The sequence below is a fragment of the Raphanus sativus genome, chromosome 3, assembly GCF_000801105.2.
Source record: "Raphanus sativus cultivar WK10039 chromosome 3, ASM80110v3, whole genome shotgun sequence".
NCBI classification, from domain to species: Eukaryota; Viridiplantae; Streptophyta; class Magnoliopsida; order Brassicales; family Brassicaceae; genus Raphanus; species Raphanus sativus.
In genome coordinates, this window is record NC_079513.1 from 16,586,464 (window position 1) to 16,608,557 (window position 22,094).

The 22,094-nt window shown below is 35.4% G+C and overlaps 3 protein-coding genes across 3 annotated transcripts; 2 read left to right on the forward strand and 1 right to left on the reverse strand.

The window, feature by feature from the left end:
* The first annotated feature begins 10,735 nt into the window (after positions 1-10,735).
* Positions 10,736-13,299, forward strand: LOC108844123 (scarecrow-like protein 9). Its single transcript, XM_018617338.2, has 2 exons — positions 10,736-12,926; positions 13,020-13,299. Exon 1 carries the CDS (start codon positions 10,857-10,859, stop codon positions 12,873-12,875), a length of 2,019 nt encoding a protein of 672 aa, XP_018472840.2. The 5' UTR covers positions 10,736-10,856; the 3' UTR covers positions 12,876-12,926; positions 13,020-13,299.
* A 2,183-nt stretch (positions 13,300-15,482) lies between these two features.
* On the forward strand, positions 15,483-19,531 carry LOC108844546 (phosphoribosylaminoimidazole carboxylase, chloroplastic-like). Its single transcript, XM_057004688.1, has 17 exons — positions 15,483-15,661; positions 15,771-16,009; positions 16,342-16,566; positions 16,654-16,765; positions 16,844-16,906; positions 16,982-17,120; positions 17,236-17,291; positions 17,371-17,444; positions 17,538-17,685; positions 17,774-17,947; positions 18,021-18,108; positions 18,206-18,316; positions 18,392-18,489; positions 18,563-18,680; positions 18,779-18,873; positions 18,960-19,066; positions 19,154-19,531. The coding sequence occupies exons 2-17, from the start codon at positions 15,771-15,773 to the stop codon at positions 19,245-19,247; spliced, it is 1,941 nt and encodes a 646-aa protein (XP_056860668.1). The 5' UTR covers positions 15,483-15,661; the 3' UTR covers positions 19,248-19,531.
* Positions 19,484-21,932, reverse strand: LOC108844545 (protein CER1-like 2; the record flags this gene model as incomplete). The annotated part of the gene is made up of 7 exons (XM_057006371.1): positions 19,484-19,791; positions 19,886-20,059; positions 20,157-20,255; positions 20,614-20,814; positions 20,913-21,020; positions 21,116-21,494; positions 21,706-21,932. Coding segments are annotated over 7 exons (1,371 nt in total), but the record flags the coding sequence as incomplete, so codon positions are not given.
* Positions 21,933-22,094: the final 162 nt, after the last annotated feature.

Sequence of the window (22,094 nt, forward strand, 5' to 3'; positions counted from 1 at the left end):
CAGAGCAACTTCTTCCATTCACAGTCACAGAAATGGTTCTGTCTTGAACTTTTATCTCGTCGTCGGCCAAGTGGGAAGAGAGAACACGAAGAGATCACAGGGAGAAGCTTTAAAAACACAGATAGCGTACTACACGGATTAGACCACAGAGACGGTAATAAGAAAAAGAAAAACTAATTAAAAGGAGAAAAAGGTTTATGGACTGGGACACTGACGTTTCTTCTTTTTACGAACAAGTGGTGAAAAAACTCTCTGACAGTGGCGCGTGGAGGAAAAAATTAATATTCCATTAGTTTGTTTGCTAGATATGATCTTTTTTTGTTTTGTTTTGTTTTACATTGGGATCTCAAATTCGTTTTCAGTAACATTAAAATAAACATAAGTCAAATTTGATGCTTACAAATTTGATTCAATATAGTATCTATGATAAAATTATTTTCAGAAAATGTTTAAAAGATTGTCATCAATTTTTTTTTTTGTTTTTGATCTATTTTAATAAAACTGATATATATTCATATTTATTTATAATTTTTTTAAATTTTTTTAAAAAATTGGATCACAGAATTAAAGAATTTGTTTCAAAAAAAATTAAAGAAACTATTCCAGACTTGTTAAGCATATCTATAGATTTGGGAAATTTTCTATGATTTATGTTGCTTAAAATGTAGATTTGTTTTCAGTAATGTATTAATCTGGTAAATATACTTAATTTCTTTATTTAATACATATAAGAGCCATATGTTTTAGAAACTATGTAGATCTTTCAAACAAAAAATAATAATTTTTAAAAGAAAATTTTAATTAATAAACTTAATGTTTTTTGACAAAATTATTCAATATTTACTGGTGTAAAATATTTGTTATATAAGCAAAACCGTTTTCTTTACATTTTAAATTGGTTTTGTTGGCTTTTTTTTTACATTAAATTGGTTTTGTTGGCTAAAAACAGGATTTGACGTATGAGTAATTGTGGTTGAGATGGACACGTATCAGAAAAGGAGATGGTATCTTTTGCAAAAGCATGTAAAAACAGTAATGGTCCCTATAAACCCTACCAAGAAATCCTTTTCTTTGTTCCATCACATCCGATTACCACTACTCAACACTACTTGTGTTTGCTACCATGCACACCAAACTCTTCGGCGTAATTTAGAAACTCCTAGTGCTATAATCAGGCAGACAAAACTTTCACTCTTTTATGATTGATTCAGTCACTCTCTACCACCCCCAATTATCTTGTAGCTTATACAAATTAGGCAACCACATACATATTAAAGTATGACGTCACTAGGTGCTTAGTAGTCACAGCCAATTTTATAAACCGAGTTGAGCATTTACTACCTTGTAACTTCTTTCCAATTTCTTGAATGATATTTTGAAAGTTGCAGCTTTTTTTTTTTTTAACACACTGAAAGTTGCAGCTAGTTTACATTTCTAGAGTTTCAACTGTCGCGCCAAGCCCTGGCAAAAACGACTAGAAGTCAAATAATTTTATGTAACCCAAATATCTATTGGTCTAACAGGATTTTCACCTAATTGTCGATCAAACTTTGGTTTAGGAATATAGGTAGTTGACAAAAAAAACAGCAATCATGATTTTGATCAAAAAAAAAAACAACCACATGGTTGGTTGATTTTACCAAAACAAGAACAATATGTTTGGTAGGAACTAGTGGAGTAGTGGTGTGGTAGGCCTTGGATGGGTTACGCATGCTTCTAGTTGCATATACTGAGATATGATTAATTACATATATTGGTCGAGAGTTGATAATCTTTGTGACTCATATCACGGTCGAGATTATGAAACGAACACGAATTCATGATAGAGAGATAAAGCTTGAGGTTTTTTTTTTTTTGAAAAAGGGCTTTCAATCTTGAGCTTGAAGATGGAGTTCGTTAAATAAGTAACTTTCTCATTTTTAGTTATTTAATCAATGATTGCAATTATATATAATTGAACTAACTAAACCGAATAGATAAATTGAACCACCTAATGGAAAACGACTCAGTTTATAACTGGAAATTCAATATGCACACATCAGTTCGAATCTTCTTTGATGAAAGCTGGTTGCGTTTTGTTAGAGGTTAGATTGTCTGATCATACATACTAATTAAATACAAAATTTCTTGAGAGTAAATCCAAAACTCATTTGGTACACACGTTGAAATCGTTTGATAGTTTTTGTCTTCTGCAAATATAATTTTGAACCGTAAAGCGCATTTCCATCACAATTTGAATAATTCATATAGTTTACAAGATTGAAGACAAATCATAAGTGTACTATTCCAAATAATGGTATGGTACATACCCTTTTGACAAAATAATATCACCGGCACGAACTCTTTTGGTACCATAACAAAATCCAAAAACTGGCAAACATTTGTATTCGACTCCAAGTTTTTTTTTTTATAAATTTTTATTCAAATGTTTTAGTATCTTCTATTAGACACATAGTTGTCCCACATCGGTAGTTGGAAGGGATCCTTAGTAGTATATAAGGTGGATGGACCACTCCTCTTATCACCAATTGGTTTTAAGTGTGAAGCCCATCAAGTTTAACATGGTATCAGAGTCCGATCCACGCAGTCCAACCCGATCCACATCGGTCTGGCCCAAAGTTGGCCCATCGATCCTTGCCCGAGCATTTCGAGATTGATGCTCAAAGAACCATCATCTCGAGGGAGCGTATTAGACACATAGTTGTCCCACATCGGTAGTTGGAAGGGATCCTTAGTAGTATATAAGGTGGATGGACCACTCCTCTTATCACCAATTGGTTTTAAGTGTGAAGCCCGTGGAGCTTAACATCTTCTTTGTGATTTATTTGTGTACACATGCAAATAAGAGTTTGTAAATAGTGAACCTAAGAAGTTCTCGTTCACAAACGAATACTGCGTAGCAATATCTTCTACAAGTTGTAGACTTCAATTTTTTTTCTTTTTCTTGCATTCAATTAGTTATTGCTAGTTTTTTTATTTATTTGGATTTCTATTATTATCCAGCAGCAGCACTAACACATACTACTAGACAATATGTCCTAGTTTCCTACTCAATTTATGAATTTTATTTTGAAACCACTTAGAAGCACAATTCGTTACTTATGCCTCTAAAGACCTAAACAAATCCAAGCATAATTGTTTAATTCGTGGAGAAATATTATTAATAAAAATAATAGTATAAATATAGGGTTATATTATAGAATGTGAAACAGAGCAAAAGCAGTAAATAATAAAGTAAATGCTGATGGAATCAGAGAAAAGTGTTAAGAAATAATAGTGAGGGATGAGATGACATGACATATGAGTTGTCAAATTGAGGCAGATCCTTTCTCTGATCTTCCCTCTGCCATCTCTTGCCTTTTACCTCATGTGCTCCATCCCCTCCGGCTTTTTCTCTCTTTTTTTCTGTATTTTCTTTTATTTCCTCTTTTTACTATTTATGATAAATTTTCCATATAACTTCTTCTAATCATGACAAAAGTATTATTTTCCATTTGGATTGGAAAACCAAATTTGTCTTTAGTGTTTGTAAAACTTATTTTATTTGGTTAAGTAACTTAAGTTATCTATGTTTCTTCAACAGTTAAGCTAACAGTTATATATAAACTAGTATATTCATGTTTACGTTCATTAATGTGGTAAAAATGAAATTTCCCCAAACTTCATTTGATTATGATTGTAACTGGCTTAAATTCTTAGTGTAATATACTTTGAACTTGATTTTGGTTCTTTTGTATATGTGTGTCCTTGTAGAGTATGTATTCGCATGTATGTATATCTTTTTTACTCTATATAAATATTTGTACGAAGTGTTCAGAACAATTATTGGTAAACTGATCTATAATGAATGAGATGACGTAAACTAGGAAAGACTTGTCGATGAAATGTATATAGAAAGACATGTTAAACTTGAGGTAGACTGTCATTTTCGTAGCTGAATATTGATGGAAGATTGCACGGTAAGTGATGAAATCAGATGTATATGATGATAGAGATGAATGCATTATCGAAAATTTTCCTTGTTATATTATAAAGTAACTGGAGTAGAGAAATGATCCAAATAATTTTTATGTATTTTTTTTTTGAAAATAATTTTTATGTATTTTGCTATGTATTATTGAAAGACTGATAAGAGTAAGAACATGGAAGGAAGAAAAAATCCATTTATTGTGGTTAATACTTTTTAAAAATCTATGGAATGTTAGCCGATGTGTTTTTTTAAAGAGCAGAATTTTGAAATAAGAGTGTGTATTTATGCATAATTTTTTCTTCTAAAAATATTAGTTAATGATGTTACAATGACACTTCTGGTACACTAGTGACTAGTTTAAATATTGTAGACCACATATGTCCAATATTTATCCGACTTATATGATGCTACCGCCATAATTGACACTTCTTTGGATTGCTCACAATCATTCGTTAATTTTCCGGTGACTGTCATCTAAAGACATCTACATATAAAGGAAATTACTTTGTACATCTACCTGTATTATTGAAAACGCAATTCATAAAAAATGTCTTTACGAGAGGAAAGTATTTTGTGCATATACCTGTTATTGAATACACAATTCATAAATACGTCTCTGCACAGTCCTCGTAAAACATGTTTTACACATGTACAACATGAAACAATTAACAATGTACTTGTAAACACACATAAAATTCATTTGCATACTTCTAGCTTGAGCTTCGTGGGAAAACTGATTGAATAGTGGATTCAACGAATCTGGATCATCCTGATGATTCAACAAACAATGTAACTTTAGTTAAAAAATTAAAAAAACAAACAATGTAACAATGCTAAGTAGTAAGTAGTAAACAATGAACGTTAAAGTAAAGCATGGCATCTACTATAAATCACAAGCACAATCAGTTAAATCACATCAAATATGCTATCAGTCATTAATCCACATCCCTTTTCACATGATAGTTCATTCTTACATCTTCTCTCCATAGTCAGTAAATAACTCACTTGGGCCAAAAACCCTTTACAATCACAACCTTCATAAAAACTAGTCACTTTTCTCGACTCTAAGCACACATGTGACATGACACATACTTGCATTAGTCCCAAACTATTTTGAAATCTAAAGTTTGGAAGTTGAAGAATATAGAATTTCAGATTCCATAACACTACAGAAAAACTTGGCCCAATGGCCCATTACATATTGTTCGGTGGATCACGGTCCATCCGACTCGACATAGACTGGTTCCACCTCCTAACTCTTTAGCTTTTTTTTTTTGAACACTCTAGCTTATTAGCAGAAAAATGTCACCAACAAAATCATAAAAATGAAAATACACAAGAAACAAATCACTCATAGTTGCAATTCGCAAACACAAAAAAAAAAAAAATCTTCTCAAGCCACCGTAAACCTAGGGTCATTTCAGAGAATAGCCCTCTCTATTAAGCTATATATAATTTGATTTATGCGATAAGAAAAAGTTAACTAAACTTCAATACCTCACACAAACAAATTTCTGTTGTCCAGAATTCAACCTAGTCTAAACCAAAGTATAGTTGAGAATCGTAAAAGCCGGAAAATCAAACAAAGTGAACCGGATTAAACAAAAAAGGCCAATACAGTCACGTATGGTTTTCTCATTTCGTGTATATTTGTCTCTTCGTCAATACAAGCATAAGGTATGTTTTTCTTTGCCATTACCTATATGCATGTATGTATATCAATCTGAACAAGATTTGGTTCACTCTCTATGGTGAACTTTTAAATTCACCATCTCTCTAATAACCAATCAAAGTGTCAACTAGATTAATGATTAAAAAATATTAAATAATTTTTTCAAAAACCAAAATAATTAAAAAAATAAATAGTGTCAATTTTAATAATGTTAATGTCACTATCTAATCCATAAACTCAAACTCTAAACCCTAAATCCAAATTCTAAACCCTAAATTCTAAATTATAAACCCAAATTCTATACCCTAAACCCAAATTTTAAACCCTAAACCAAACCATAAATCATAAACCCAAAAACCTGAACTCTAAACCTAAACCTATACCCTAAACCCAAATCCTAGATTCTAAACCCAAAACGTAAATACAAACCCCAAACCTTATACCCTAAATATTTAGATTAGTATTGATGTTGTTCTTTTGAAATTTAAGGTTAAGAATTAAAGTTTGGATTTAGAGTTCATAGTTTAGGTTACGGTCTAGGGTTTGAGTTTAGGGTTTATGATTTGGGTTTAGAGTCTAAGATTTGGTTTTAGGGTATACGGTTTGAGTTTAGGGTATAGTTTTGGGTTTAGGGTTCAGATTTTTTGGTTTATGATTTATGATTTGGATTTAAGGTTTAATATTTAGGTTTAATGTATAGAGTTTGAGTTTATAATTTAAAATTTAGGGTTTGAGTTTTGGGTTTAGGGTATAGAATTTGAGTTTAGGGATTAAATAGTGACATTAATATTATTAAATATGATATTATTTTTTTTTTTAAATTATTTTATCATTAATCTAGTTAACACTTTGATTAGTTATTAGAGAGGTGGTGAATTTAAAGATTCACCGTGGAGAATGAATCCAATTCTTTGTCAATCTTTTTAGCCGCGGCGGAGGTTAACAAACATGAATGGATTTTCCTATCTGTTTATATATTCTTGTGTGATCATCATCTTATAGATGAACCAAACGAATCGAGCATCACATTAAGAGCATGTGGGTAGACGAGGTCAACATCATAAATATATTATTTTTTGCAGCAGATATATATTGTTTTTTTTTTTGAAACACCTATATATGTTGTTTATTTATGTTTCTTTCTGAATAATAATAAAGTTGTTTAAACTGATGAGACAGAGCCGCAAAGGTTGATTGACAGCCTCTTTAGTGAACAAAACTTACCTTCACCCCCTAAGGTGAATCTCTACATTCACCCACCAATAGGAATTAGTTAATTAAGATTTGATATCTCTTAAAAAAGGAAACCAAATAATAAGAATTTAATGAAATAAAATTATGTTCTTAGATAAATAAAAAATAGTAGCAATTATAAAAATATTTTTTTTAGTATCGATAAATCCGTCAAAAATACTAAACCCTAAACTCTAAATTCTAAATACTAAACCCTAAATTCTAAATACTAAACCCTAAACCCTTAGGGAAAGCCAGAACCCTTGGGCAAATCCTATACCCTAAATCGTTAATCTTAAACCCTAAACCCTTAATCATAAACCATAATATTAAACCCTAAATTCTAAACACGAAACCCTAAACCCTAAACTCTTTGACAAATATTAAATCATATACTCTTAATCCTAAACCATAAACCATTTTGGAATTTAGGATTTAAGGTTTAGTATTAGAAGTTATGATTTAGGGTTTAGGGATTAAGATTTAGTTTATGATTTAACGTTTGGTTTAAATTTAAGGGTTTAGGGTATAGGATTTGCCTAAGGGTTCAGGCTTTCCCTAAGGGTTTAGGGTTTAGTATTTAGAACTTAGGGTTTAGGGTTTATAATTTAGGATTTAGGGTTTAGTATTTTCTGACGGATTTATCAATATTAAAAAAAATGTATTTTTTTGATGATTGCTACTATTTTTTATTTATCTAAAAACATAATTTTATTTCATTAAATCATTATTACTTGGTTTTCTTTTTTAAGAGATATCAAATCTCAATTAACTAATTCCTATTGGTGGGTGAATGTAGAGGTTCACCTTAGGGGGTGAACCTGAGTTTTGTTCCTCTTTAGTCATCGTGTTACATGAGCTGATGAGCATGTGGGAGTGTCTATGATAGCTACACTTCTATTTTCCATGTGAGTTGTAAGTTTAGCGGTCCGACTATATAACTGAGAAAAATTATCAATAGAAAAGATATTAAACTATTTACACATACTATATATAACAAATCGTTTGTATAAGAACATGGGAAAATTAGGGAAGAGCACAACGTTAAATATAATTAACCCTAGACAAGGATCGGGCTTAAAAGATGTATAATCTTTCAAATATTTCTTAAGCTTTTTAGTTCCAACTCAAAAGCTCAAAACAAGTATGTAATGGCTATTTTTACCACAAATTAGACTAATCGACTATACAAACATACTATTTCAAAACATATGAGATTAACTACAGTCCTAAAACTCTGACTCTTCTCTTCTATCTTATCGAGGATTGTCTTAAGTTCAATTCCATGGCACATAGGGTGAGGGATGTCATCACATGAGTTGAGAGTTAAGTTTGATTAAATATGTTTAGTGAATAGATCAGGGACCAACGAAGTCCGAGATCTCATTTATATTAAAAGTAAATCGGGATCAAGAATGAGGTTATAGATGCAAGTTTGGTTACTGAATCGAGCTTGTTATATAATGAATATCAAAGTTGATAGTTTATCTCTTTAATTTTTTTGTCTAGAAGCTCTGAGAAAGAAAAATCGGTTTCCCCTTGTGTCAACTATCCTTCCTTTTATAAACAAAGTGTGCTTTGAATATAAAAAAGACAACTCGTCGTCCTTGAAGCTGACTTCATATATCTGATCATGTCAAGTGTAAGTCATATATTTCATGCGACATGAAAGCAACTCGCCCCATTCTGGGACATTAAATGTCAGTCAGACTGTATCATCCGTACTTGTTGTTCGATCATGCACAATTCCCTTCGAGTATGGAGTTGAATTCAAAACGTCATTGTCATATTTTGTTTTTTAGTGTTCCCGGTCTTCCTGGTTTTGTGTCAAACCTCCTAATTTCATAAATTCATTTAAAACTATGCCGGATATTGATGAGGGTGTGAAATCCACTTCCAAACAACATGTATCGTTTGGATCAACGGTAACAATACAAACTCTCTAGCATATCATCTGTAATCCATGTGACTTCGAAGTTTAGTTAGTATTTGCCTGCAATCCCTTTGAAATGTTTTCTACAAAATGCTTTTTTTTACCTAAGCTATTTACTAGTAGGCTCTATGTGCTTTAAAATAAGTTACAGCTTGAGAAGTCCATACTATATATTATCAAATTCATAATGTACTTAAATTGATGGCATCCGCTATTTCAAAATACAACTAAAAGCGACCTTCTCTTTCTGTCACACTGTTAACGATAGGCCGAATATATGAATAAATTTTACTGCAGACACCAGTAAGAACTCAGAAGAATCGAATCTTGTTAGCGCAAGTTGTAGAATCGTCACATGTTGCGTTACAATGGGCCAATGGCTAATCTCTTGTGTCTTGATTGTTCTAGCGGGTGCTGAATAGTTTAAAAGCTATATACCATGGTGATGTAATTATTACTCCAATCTTCAGAAAATTAAAGAGAAAATTTATAAAACACATATAAAAATGTTTTAAGGAAAAAATCACTCCAAAGATCAAGCTAAGGAGATAAACAATCATATGCATTCAAACAAAGTGCCATAAGTTCTTTGCAGTCATTGCTGAAATGTATAACATGCTTAACCTACCTAGGACAAGTTATATCCGGCCTTTACCGTCAACACATGCTCGGTTTATATAATTAGACGCCCATAAACCACTATACTTTAAAAAAAAAAAAATTATGCCTAAAAACTTTACATAAAAGTTGGCATATAAAACTGATATTTTGTAGGCTTTAGGCTAGGGTTACCCCTGCCTATGTATGTTGCAATCGTATCATAAATACGAGAAGGGTCAAAAGTTGATGGCATTGCATAGCATCATCGATAAGAAATATACTAGATACTATAAGATGATTGATGATGACACTATTTTGACCTAATCAAATTATTAAGTTAGAAAAGAAGTAGTACATGGCCGATTGGCCGTTGTGTATGCTCTCCTCATTAGCATTATTCTAATTAAGAAAGCAATTTGTTTACATTTAAGGTTTAGAATTCCTAAAAAAGTAGTACTGAAAGTTTAAAACTTTATTACATCGTTTAAAACTTTATTACATCGTAGTTGGAGAAAACCTATAAAAATCCCACTAAATGTGTAGTTGTGTACTGCTATTTTTAAAAATGTACTAATCGCAGTTTAAAAAAGGAGAGTTGCAAGCTTTAAATACTGTAATGACGACACGTGGCAATCAACCAACCGATAAAGAAAAGCACATTTTCGCTAATGTCAAATGAAGCACGACGACAGGTCCCCACAAAAAAACCTCTTTATTAAAGATTTAAAGATCAACGGCTACGATTCGTTACCCTACCTCGTATAAAAACTTTTTAATTAAAAAAAATAAAAATGCATTTATTCTGATTCCGCAGTCCCCTTCCACCTTATAAAAGGACTTTAGTTTTTTTTTTCCTTGACATAAGAAAAATGCAATTTAATCAATTTAGTGCAAACTTAAGTTGATTTTTATAATGTGGTTCAGTGAGATGTAATTAAATTCAGTATATACTATAAGTATTAATATTCTTAAAAGTCAGTCAACACCAAAATAATTTTCTTAAAATTTTAACTAAAACAATTTAAATCGATTTAAACAACCATAAAGTAAATCAGTTTATATTGATATACTAAATTTAAATAATTTTGTTTGATTTTATTTTTTTATACTTATCTTTTTATTTCGTAAAAATAATTTTATTAATAAACTTAAAACATTGAAATGCTTAATAGGAATATAAGATATACAAATAATTTCTTAAACGTTAATAAGTATAATCATGAGATAAAGTAAATTTTGTAATTAGTACCGTAATAAAGAAACAAATAAATGTTAAAAAAGATTAAAAATATAAAATGCATATATTCGATTCCTCTTTTCTCTCTTCTGGTCCCCTCCACGCTCTACTACTCTCCTCCTCGTCTCCTTCCATAGTCATCACCTCACCTCACCTCTTCACCGGATTCAAACTTAATTACCTCTCTCAAACAACAACAACAATAATCCAAATGATTACCGATCCATCCCCGGTTGATCTGACCCGTTTACCCGATCAACCACCATCCCTAACACTCTTCGACGGTTACAACTACAACCACCACCACCCCCTCTCCAACGACAACCAAAACGCCTTCGCGACGATGACGTCATCGGAGGAAGATCCCGCCGACGAGTTCGACTTCTCCGACGCCGTTCTAGGTTACATCAGCCAGATTCTGATGGAGGAGGACATGGACGACAGGGTGTGTATGCTGCAGGAGTCTCTCGATCTCGAAGCCGCCGAGCGATCTCTCTACGAAGCGATCGGCAAGAAGTATCCTCCCTCTCCCGAGCGCAGCTCGCCTCCTTACGTCGAGAATCTCGACCACGTCGTCCCCGCCGGCGATCGTACCGGCTTCGGCGGCGGAATCAGGCCTGCGAGCGGCGGCGGAGGTGGATTCACGTTGGATTTTCGGAATCCTCAGAGTCGTTGCTCTCCGGTTCTGAGCGTTCCTCAGTCTCCGTACGGTGTACATGATGATAACAGGGATGATCAGTCCGTGTGGCTGTTTAGGCGTGGGGTTGAAGAAGAAGACGGCGAGAGAAATGAGATGGTTGTGAACTTCAAAGTAAGGAGAAACCCTAACCGCTGCGCCGGCGGAGACGAAGAAGAGAGGTGTAGCAAGCTGCCTGCAGTGTTCTCCGAGACGATATTGAAGTCGGACGTTGTGGATAAGATCTTGGTTCACGTCCCAGGTGAAGAGAGCATGAAGGAGTTCGACGCGTTGCGTGAAGTCTTGAAGAAAGGAGTGGGGAAGAAGAAAGCCTCAGCGCCTCAAGAAGGGAAGAGACGAGCCAGAGGAAGAGGACGAGGGCGCGGAGGAGGAGGAGGAGGTGGGGTGAAGAAAGAAGTTGTGGATTTGAGGAGTCTTTTGATACATTGTGCTCAAGCTGTTGCGGCTGATGACAGCAGATGCGCAGGGCAGCTGTTGAAGCAGATACGGCAGCATTCGACGCCGTTTGGCGATGGGAACCAGAGGCTGGCTCATTGTTTTGCTAACGGTCTTGAGGCGAGGTTGGCCGGTACAGGGAGCCAGATTTACAAAGGGATTGTGAGTAAACCGAGGTCTGCTGCGGCTGTGCTCAAGGCTCACCAGCTTTTCCTTGCGTGCTGCCCTTTTAGGAAGCTCTCTTATTTCATTACCAATAAGACGATACGTGATCTTGTCGGAAACTCTCCTAGAGTTCATGTGATTGACTTTGGTATACTCTATGGTTTCCAGTGGCCGACTCTTATTCACCGGTTTTCGATTTATGGGAAACCGAAGGTTCGGGTCACCGGGATTGAGTTTCCTCAGCCGGGGTTTAGACCGGCGCAGCGGGTTGAAGAGACTGGTCAGAGGTTAGCAGCGTATGCTAAACAGTTCGGTGTGCCGTTTGAGTATAAAGCGATTGCTAAGAAGTGGGATGCTGTTCAGCTTGAAGATCTTGATATAGACAGGGATGAGATCACTGTTGTTAACTGTCTGTACAGAGCTGAGAATTTGCATGACGAGTCGGTCAAAGTAGAGAGCTGTAGAGACGCTGTTCTCAGTTTGATAGGGAAGATCAATCCAGATCTTTTCGTCTTTGGCATTGTGAATGGTGCGTACAACGCCCCGTTCTTCGTGACGCGGTTCCGTGAGGCTCTATTTCACTTCTCCTCGATTTTCGACATGCTTGAGACGATTGTGCCGCGGGAAGACGAAGAGAGGATGTTCCTTGAGATGGAGGTCTTTGGGAGAGAGGCGTTGAATGTGATCGCCTGCGAAGGTTGGGAGAGAGTGGAGAGGCCTGAGACGTATAAGCAGTGGCATGTAAGAGCTATGAGGTCAGGGTTGGTGCAAGTTCCATTTGACCCGGACATTATGAAGACATCACTGCATAAGGTCAACAAATTTTACCACAAGGACTTTGTGATCGATCAAGATAACCGGTGGCTATTGCAAGGCTGGAAAGGAAGAACCGTCATGGCTCTTTCTGTTTGGAAACCAGAGTCCAAGGCTTGACCTTGTGGTGGTGGGGCATAAGAGGGACCATCTCTTTTTGTTTTTCTATAGGTACAGCTCGGATTCATATCCACATTGCCCTTGTAAATACAATCTACTTCTTTCGAGATATTGTACTGAGACTGTGTCAAATCTCTTTTGCAGATGAAAGACTAGAGTGCTGCATCCGAAGAATTCACATTTTAGTGTAAGTCACATTTTATGACATACTCAGAGCTAGGTTCTCCTAACGTTATTCTTGTAGCTAGGGATGATGAGATTGAGAGAGTTTGTATATTGCTAGCAGAGTTAACTTGTCTTTAGATTGTAACACGTATAAGAGGAAGCTTAGAGAAAATATGATTTTGAAAAGAAGTTTTTTACTTCTCCAATGTACACACACGAGGACCAATGCTACATTGAAATAAGATGTGTTACTCCTTTATATCCGGTTATACTATTTCTGGAAAATTCTTCAGCTTGGAATCTGAGCTCCTAGTTATTAGTTGTGGTCCTTCATCGCTACTAGCTGATCTCTAAATATATTTCAAAGGCTTTTGATGTTACTTAGAATCTCGGGCAAGACCCTTGAGATATAGATTAAGCCTGTTCAGACACACAAGGAACTCATTCCTCTTAGTATCTAATTGTACGACTCTGCTACAAGACAAAGATATGAAAAAGAACACTAAATTGAGGATCAGGAATTTTTGTAAGATGAGATTCTGTCATTGCATTTTTGCATCGTTTGCAAGTCTTACACTACAAAAAGGATACGCTATGATGGTGTATGGAATAGCAATTTATTTCTTCTTTAAACTGGAACTGTTTGAAAATAAGACTTATATTTAAAAAAGGTTTGATAAACAAACTGTTTCCTATTTTCTGATTAAGTTCCTTTTCCCTCTTGAATTTGGTTTCATAATGCCATTTGACTTTAGTATTGGTGAAGACGACCTCAAAATCATCGACTATATAAATATATGTTTCTACAGACAGCGTGACATAGACATCTAACATTCTTCTCCAAACAATCTGCCCTTCCTAATAATCTCTTAGACGAAGAAAATAATAACAAATTAGTTAAGATGAATAAAGAGGTTTTAAATTTACTGATAACTCTAGGTGCGGTGGCTGCGGTGCTTCTTGGCGTGTGGGTATGCGCTATTGTTTGCACTAAACCACCAAAGGAGGACAGTAATCTGACAGGTTCCGGTGACTTGGAAAAGGGTAAGACGGCTACATCCGATGTTTCAGGTTTGACGGTTTCCTCAGATTCTGTCACGGATGCTGCTGGAACTGGTCACCATCAACAAAAGAATCATCACAAAGGCACTCATCATCATCATAATCATCATCATCAAAGCCTTGGTGGTTACCATCATCATCATGGTGCCAGCAGCTTCACATATCATCATGATCACAACGCCTCCTCCGGTGGCGGTCATCATCATCATTAGATTGTTCATATTATTAACAATTTTCATTGTTTTAAGTAGCATATAAATTGATTTTGTAGTTGTGGATTTATTTACATTATTATCTAGATATTTCTGTTTTCAATTTCTATCCTTTTTTTATATTAATTTTCTTTGAACAAATAATTTCTTTGGTGTCGATACGAAACAACTCAACGTCGAGAGAGATTTTCAGCATTAAAGGTCGGTCGTGTTTCTGTAAAACAGGTTTCTTTACGTGCTATACGTAGGTACATAGTTCTGAATACTTGATCAGCCAATTTTCTTTAAACTCAGTTGATTGAAGCAACAACCAACAACTGAATGAAGAGAAAATCTGCTGATCAAGTATTCAGAACTACATGTGCTTAGGGATTCTCAATCACAAGATCTGCTTATACAAATGTAATGTTCTTATAAAGACTGTACATATTATAAACACAGATACAAAAAAACTTGAGCAGACATCTATGCTTTCAGTTACTTTAAGAAGATGATACTCTTGGAATCCAAGTATATAAACTTACCACCAACCCATTATTATTTACTATTAATTCGGATTCAAATATCTCTTATATATTAATTGAGAAACATTATAACATTTTTTTGTATACACATATCATCCCAAGAATAAATCTCAGAAAAATAAGTTGATCTTTCTAAACATATATTATACTTTTTATTAAATTAACCATCAAATTAATTAGTATGTACAAAAAAATATTATTTATTTTTTCTTAAATAAAAACTACGGAATTAACTACAATGGTTAACATATATATGACATTAATGATTATGAATAAAAAAGATTTGATAACAAACTTTTTTGTATCATCCCTAATTTTGTTTAATTCTAAATTATTAAAAAATAATCAATCACATTAACCATATAAAAACTAATATTTTTTCTTATATATTATACTTTGAATTTTTAAAACATAAAATCCTATAAATGTTAAAAGTCCCGCATTGAATCCAAACCAGATATGATTTGTTATAATCCTCGGTTGTAGATGCTCTAATATTCTATACAATCATACATGAAGTGTACAACTACAGTTATGTACACTTGCGGCTTAGAGGACAAATCATATCTGGTTTTGGATTTTGGATTAAGTAATTAGACCGGTAAAATTTGCGAACCGATTATTTAGGGATGGTACTCTTTCAAACCGTATTGTGTATCTTTCCCAAAACCCTTCTCTCTCTGCTTTAAGAACCTGAGTTTGAGTTTGAGTTTCTCGCATCCTCTGTGTGTGTTTGTGAGTTCATTTGGTTTTGTTTCCCTCAATAAAAATCGAACCTTCGAAGCTTTACGTCTCGCGTCCTCTCAAACCGGGTTGAAGCCAGGTTAGTCTTCTTTCTCAAACCTAAATGTTTTTGCTTGAGCTCTTCCTCTGTTCAGTATGTTTGTATTGGGGTTGCTAATACTGCAGAGCTATCTATGTTATGTTCTTAGATGATGCTTCTGAAACAGAGCTCGGCTGCTGTTCTTGTCTCTGGGAATCCAAGTCCCGTCCTTTACACTCCTAGCTTCACTTACAGAGTTGGATCTCTTCCAGTCCTGCGCAGAACCACGTACTCTTCACGGAGTTTCACCATGGCGAATCTGCAGAAGGGTCTTACTTCTTCTTCGTCTGAGAAACTCAACCCCCCACCGGTGTTTGCCTGTAGCTCTCACGAGGCTTCTCCTATAAGGTAGGTACCTATGTCCCCTGTAATCTTAGGGTGTCTTGTTGCTCAGGTTTGCAAATCATATGTGTTATTGCGTTTGGAGTATATAATGGTGTCACATCATATTTCATAACTTCTTCTCTGTCTTTTTCTTTGCTAGTGTGATTACAGTAACAAACGTTCTTTATAAGCTTCTCTGTGGAAATGAAAAAAAAAAAGTTTTAATCTTTTCTTGTAAGATTTGAGAAATCCCACTAAGTATTGTGGCTAACATTAGATCACACACCACCTGCAATGAAATGAGTAAAAGATAGAGGAAGGAACTATTTTTCCTAACATTGTTTATTTTTTGAAAGTGAGAAGGAGAAAGAGGATGAACATGTCCATGGAGTCTCTGAGATAATTGTGGGAGTGTTGGGAGGTGGACAGTTAGGTCGTATGCTTTGCCAGGCCGCTTCTCAAATGGCTATCAAAGTTATGATTCTAGATCCTTCAAAGAACTGTTCAGCAAGTTCTTTAGCTTATGGCCACATGGTTGATAGCTTTGACGACAGTGCCACAGTTGAAGCATTTGCCAAAAGGTCCCTTCTTTTGTTTCTGTTGCTTCAATTTCCTTATTGTCAGTAACATTGACTGATACTTGTCTTTTCGTTTATTGCCCTAGTTAGATGTGGAGTCTTGACCGTGGAAATTGAACATGTTGACGTGGAAACACTAGAGAAGCTTGAGAAACAAGGAGTAGATGTCCAACCAAAAGCCTCTACTATCAGGATAATACAGGTTTCTTAACTGAAGTGTGATTAATAATTGAAACGTTTTCAAGCAATGTGATTTATATGAGTCAGTTTGGTGTTTCAGGATAAGTACATTCAGAAAGTTCATTTCTCTCGGCATGGCATCCCACTTCCAGAGTTTATGGAGGTTAGGCCTTTTGTTTCCCATGAAACATGAGGGGGTTTGTCAAGTATCTTTAACCCCTAAGCCTTGACGTTACAGATAAGTGATGTTGAAGGAGCTGAAAGAGCAGGTGAACTTTTTGGCTACCCTCTTATGATCAAGAGCAAGCGATTAGCTTATGATGGACGCGGAAATGCAGTTGCCAATAGCCAAGACGCCCTTACTTCTGCTGTAACCGGTAATGCCTTTAGTAAACGATATGCAAATTGGTTTCACAGATTCTAGTAGCAGTACAACCAGTTAAGTGTGCTACAATGTCGCAAACAACCTTTGCTTCGATTTTTTTTATCCAGCTCTTGGAGGTTTCAGCCGTGGCTTGTACATAGAGAAATGGGCACCCTTTGTCAAGGTAACATGATCAAAACTTATGTTGGTTAGGTAACTTATCTCCCTCTCATGTTTATAATCATTTACATACAAAACTTTAGGAGTTGGCTGTTATTGTGGCTAGAGGAAGAGATGGTTCCATGGTTTGTTATCCCGTTGTTGAAACTGTTCACAGGTGACATAAAAAAAAAACTGGACCTAATGTGATTTATAAGATATAGTTTGTTTACTTCTCTCTACTAATAGACCTTATTGAAATGTAATCTAGGGATAACATATGCCATATAGTTAAAGCACCAGCAGATGTGCCTTGGAAGATCAACAAACTTGCCACTGATGTTGCCCAAAAGGCTGTTGGTTCTTTACAAGGCGCTGGGGTTTTCGCTGTTGAGCTGTTCTTGACAGAGGATGGTCAGGTATTGTCATGCATTTTTAGTCTCTCTCTATCTCTTCTCTTTGATTTTATTTTTCTTTACTTAACATAGTTTTAGTCCCTCTCATCAGATCCTGCTAAATGAAGTTGCACCTAGACCACACAACAGTGGCCATCAAACGATCGAGGCATGTTACACTTCACAGTTTGAGCAACACTTGCGAGCTGTGGTTGGTCTTCCACTCGGTGATCCGTCCATGAGAACTCCTGCCTCCATTATGTACAATATTCTGGGTGAAGATGATGTAATGGATGTTTCCTCTTTACTTTATATTTCTTTGAAGTGTATTGTCTCTAATCAGACTTTTGATGTTTCAGGGAGAAGCTGGTTTCAGATTGTCTCATCGGCTCATTGCAAGAGCTCTGAGTGTTCCAGGTGCATCCGTGCATTGGTATGACAAGCCAGGTTAGATTCCTGTTCTCTAACTGTTGTCTCGTTAGGTGTTTTTGTGAAGTGTTTAGTTAACTCACAAAGCTTGTATATGATGAAATCTTGTTGTCAGAAATGAGAAAGCAGAGGAAGATGGGGCATATCACTCTTGTTGGACAGTCTATTGGTGTTTTGGAACAAAGGTTGCAGTGTATATTAAGTGAACAAAGCCATCAAGTACATGGTCAGTTTCCATATTAGCATATACCACTGGCTTTTACTATGTACAAATGTCTTCATGTTGTCTTACACATTGCAGAGACACCTCGTGTTGGTATCATCATGGGTTCAGACTCGGATCTTCCTGTTATGAAAGATGCTGCAAAAATTCTCGACATGTTTGGTGTTACATATGAGGTATTAAAACACTGAACTTACACATTAGTAATTGCTTTAGGCTCATGTTGAATGAGACATCTTTGGTTTACAGGTGAAGATAGTATCAGCACATCGCACTCCAGAGATGATGTTTTCATATGCAACCTCAGCTCATAGTAGAGGCGTCCAAGTGATTATTGCAGGTGCTGGTGGTGCTGCTCACTTACCAGGTATGTCTTAAAACATAAAAAAAAAACTCAATCTTGTCCATAATAAACACTAGCTTCTCTCAAACAGGTGTGGCTTTTTTCTTTGTTTTGAAAATTAGGTATGGTGGCTTCACTCACTCCTTTGCCTGTGATTGGTGTCCCTGTACGTGCTACCCGTTTAGATGGTGTTGATTCACTTCTCTCCATCGTTCAGGTACACGCACCCATGGCTTCATGATTCACTTTCGTTTTGTCAATTATTCAAACGTCCATTTACATTTTGTTTTGGTGTTACAAAAGATGCCTAGGGGTGTTCCTGTAGCCACAGTTGCTATAAACAACTCCACCAACGCAGCATTGCTTGCTATCAGGATGCTAGGGATCTCTGATACTGATCTCGTCTCAAGGTTCTCTTTTTTTTTAATCTTTTGTTACATAAGAGTCAGATTGGACAAGAATCAACGAGACTTATGGGTTTTGATTTGTTTGGTCAGGATGAGACAGTACCAGGAAGCCATGAGAGAAGAGAACATGGTTAAAGGTGAGAAACTTAAGCGTCAAGGTTGGGAATCATATTTGAACCAGTGAATATTACTGGTCAGACCTCTCATTGGTTACCTGATAACCGGGACTTCATCGTGATCGTTTTTGCTGCCAGTAAGATCTTGTTGAGAGATATAAAGAGTTAGTTTTGATTCTTGAGTTGTTACGTGTACTTCTGGTTTAGCTTTATTGTCGAGTTATTAAACCACAATTACTTGGGAGTCAAGCTAGTCCCATTGACGGATCTCATAGTTAGCTTCAGTTCTTTGAGAAACTATAAGATAAGGTGTCTCAACTTTTTTATTACTAATATTTTTACGAAACCCCCATACAGACATGAGATGGAAATGATCTTACAAACTCTTTTTGGGTCTCTAGTACGAACTGTTTTCAATAAATTACGCAATCATTTGGTCTCTAAAGATGGCAAAAGCAGAGGTTTGAAACCATTTCGAAGAGCAGCTTCCCAAACTCTTGGAGGATTAACCATTGGAACGTCAAGACCACACTCGTGTTCCTCCCATCCTTCAAGCGTGTGCACTATCCCACCAACTCTCCACGCGCTCATCACCCTCCTCCCTAGCCAATTCTATATATCCATACAACGATACAAACAAATGTGTTGTATATTCATAGTTACTTGTAATATAGATTTTTTACCAGAGTTAAAAGAATGTATATACCTCACAAGAATCGACGTTTTGGGCAGATTTGGGGATGATCATAGCCGGAGTGGTATGGTAAAAGCAGTCTTTTCTAAGTTGACTAGGAGGAAACTGAGAGAAAGGAAGAAAGAGAGTTCCTTTTCTTGCCTTCTTCTGCTCTTCTTTGCTTAGCCCATCTCCCACCAACCATATCTATACATCATATCATTATGTTACATAGTTTTTATGAAAATACTACTTATCAGCTTTTCTTAAGAAGTTATTGTTATGATGTATTAATGTAACATACCATTGGGGAGTAATTGGTTGTGAGGACCAGATTTTCCTTGCAATGTCCATCAATGAATCCGGCTAGCATGCAATGCTCTTCCTCACGTAACACCATCACCTAAATTATAATTTATTAAGAATTACCAAAATCTAAAATATGAACTAGCTATTACATTTAAAGGTAGAAACCATGCATTATTATGAGTATATTTTGTAAACTAGAAACACAAACGCCATGTGACATTGTTTACTTGTAAGAACTAAGCTATCGAAGGACTTTGAGTAAATAGATTATGGCATAGCGTTCATATGACACTTCTTCTAACTTTATAAATACATGTTTGCATGTTCCAGTTACAATATCGAACTATATTTTTTATTTACGTTAAGTCATATTCTTACATGCAAAGTAACATTATATAAATTTTGTTTCGAGTATTGAAAACTATATGAAAAATAAACATATGACTAGGTACCTTGATGCCACTTTTGCAAAGAGAAATGACAATGGCACGAGCAACTTTTGTGATTTTTCCTCGAAAGAGAACTTCACTTGTACCAGCAGGAATACTATGAACGACCACCTCAGCTGCAAGACTACTTCCATCTACTATCCTTATTTTCAGGTTTGGATGCTTCCTTACGTACATTTCTCCGTACCCATTTAATTCCTCTCCCTAATCATATTAATTAGGGTTTAAATATGTATGGAGTCTATCTCTCGTTAGGATTGAAAAACAAAATAATAACCAATTGATGTATATTAATTGCATGCCTGGTTCAACAGCCCCAAACTCATTACTCTCACATCCTTTTTATCCGCTTCAAGTATAGCCGTCTCTATCATTTTGTTGATAGATTCCTTTTGCTGCTGCGACGTGTACTGTTGATTGACAAACAAAGTTAATTACAAAACATGTAATTATTTCATAGTGTAGACATTAGAGAAGAATAAGAGAGAGTAGAGTAGAGACATACATGAGAGGAGAACTTGGGAAGGAGATGGGAGTGGAGGGTGAGATCACCAAAGCGGTTTCTCTCGAAGACAAATGTTCGAGAAGAGAAAGAAGTTAGTATGAAGGAGATGATGAGAGTGAATGGCCTCATGAGGACTAGGTAAAACCGTGAAGATAGGGGATGCGAAGAGAGGGAAGCAAAGCCTAGCCGGAGATGGTATATTGAGTCCAGTGATGTTAGATGGGTGAGATGAATTGCGTTAGGCTTTTCTTCTTCTTCCTCCAACGATGATTCGTACAATGAGTCACTGCACTTGTCGTTGGTTCCATAAATGTAGTCGTACATTGGCATGAATAGAGAATAGTTCGTCCTGAATTGCGTGTGGTGGAGAGAGTGAAATCTGCAATTGTTAAATATGTTTAGCGTGAAAATGTTACAAATGTGCCAATATGGTATTCCTATTAGTGTATATAATTCATGTTGTGTTTGATAACCAAAATTTCTAGTGTTTTAATCAAAATTCATTCGTTAAAAGTGGAATAATACTGTAACACATAATTGTAATGGTGAAACACTACTATATATATTCTAGTACAATTTGAAGAACTTACGAAGGAGTGTAGCAGAGGAACTTAAGAGGAGGGAAAAGCGAGAAGAAAGATCTCGGAATTAGCTCAAAGTTGCAGTGACCCAAGTAGTTCATGAAATCTACGTAAGTTATGTAGAGTGCAATGGAGGCAGCAGAGACCGTGCCGCATAGCAAAGTCGCTATTAGAGGTATCCCCAAGATTAGTGTATAGCCAATGTGCTCCGCAAAAGGATGTACCACCGCTGCAATCAAAGTTATGAATTATATTATTATATATTCATGTCATCGTGTCAAATCCTTTTTTGTATATAAGACAATTTTTTTATGAAAGATAATTTTGTGCATACTAAACATGATATATTAAACAGTAAAAACATACGTGAAAATAGTACACTTTATTATATTAGATAA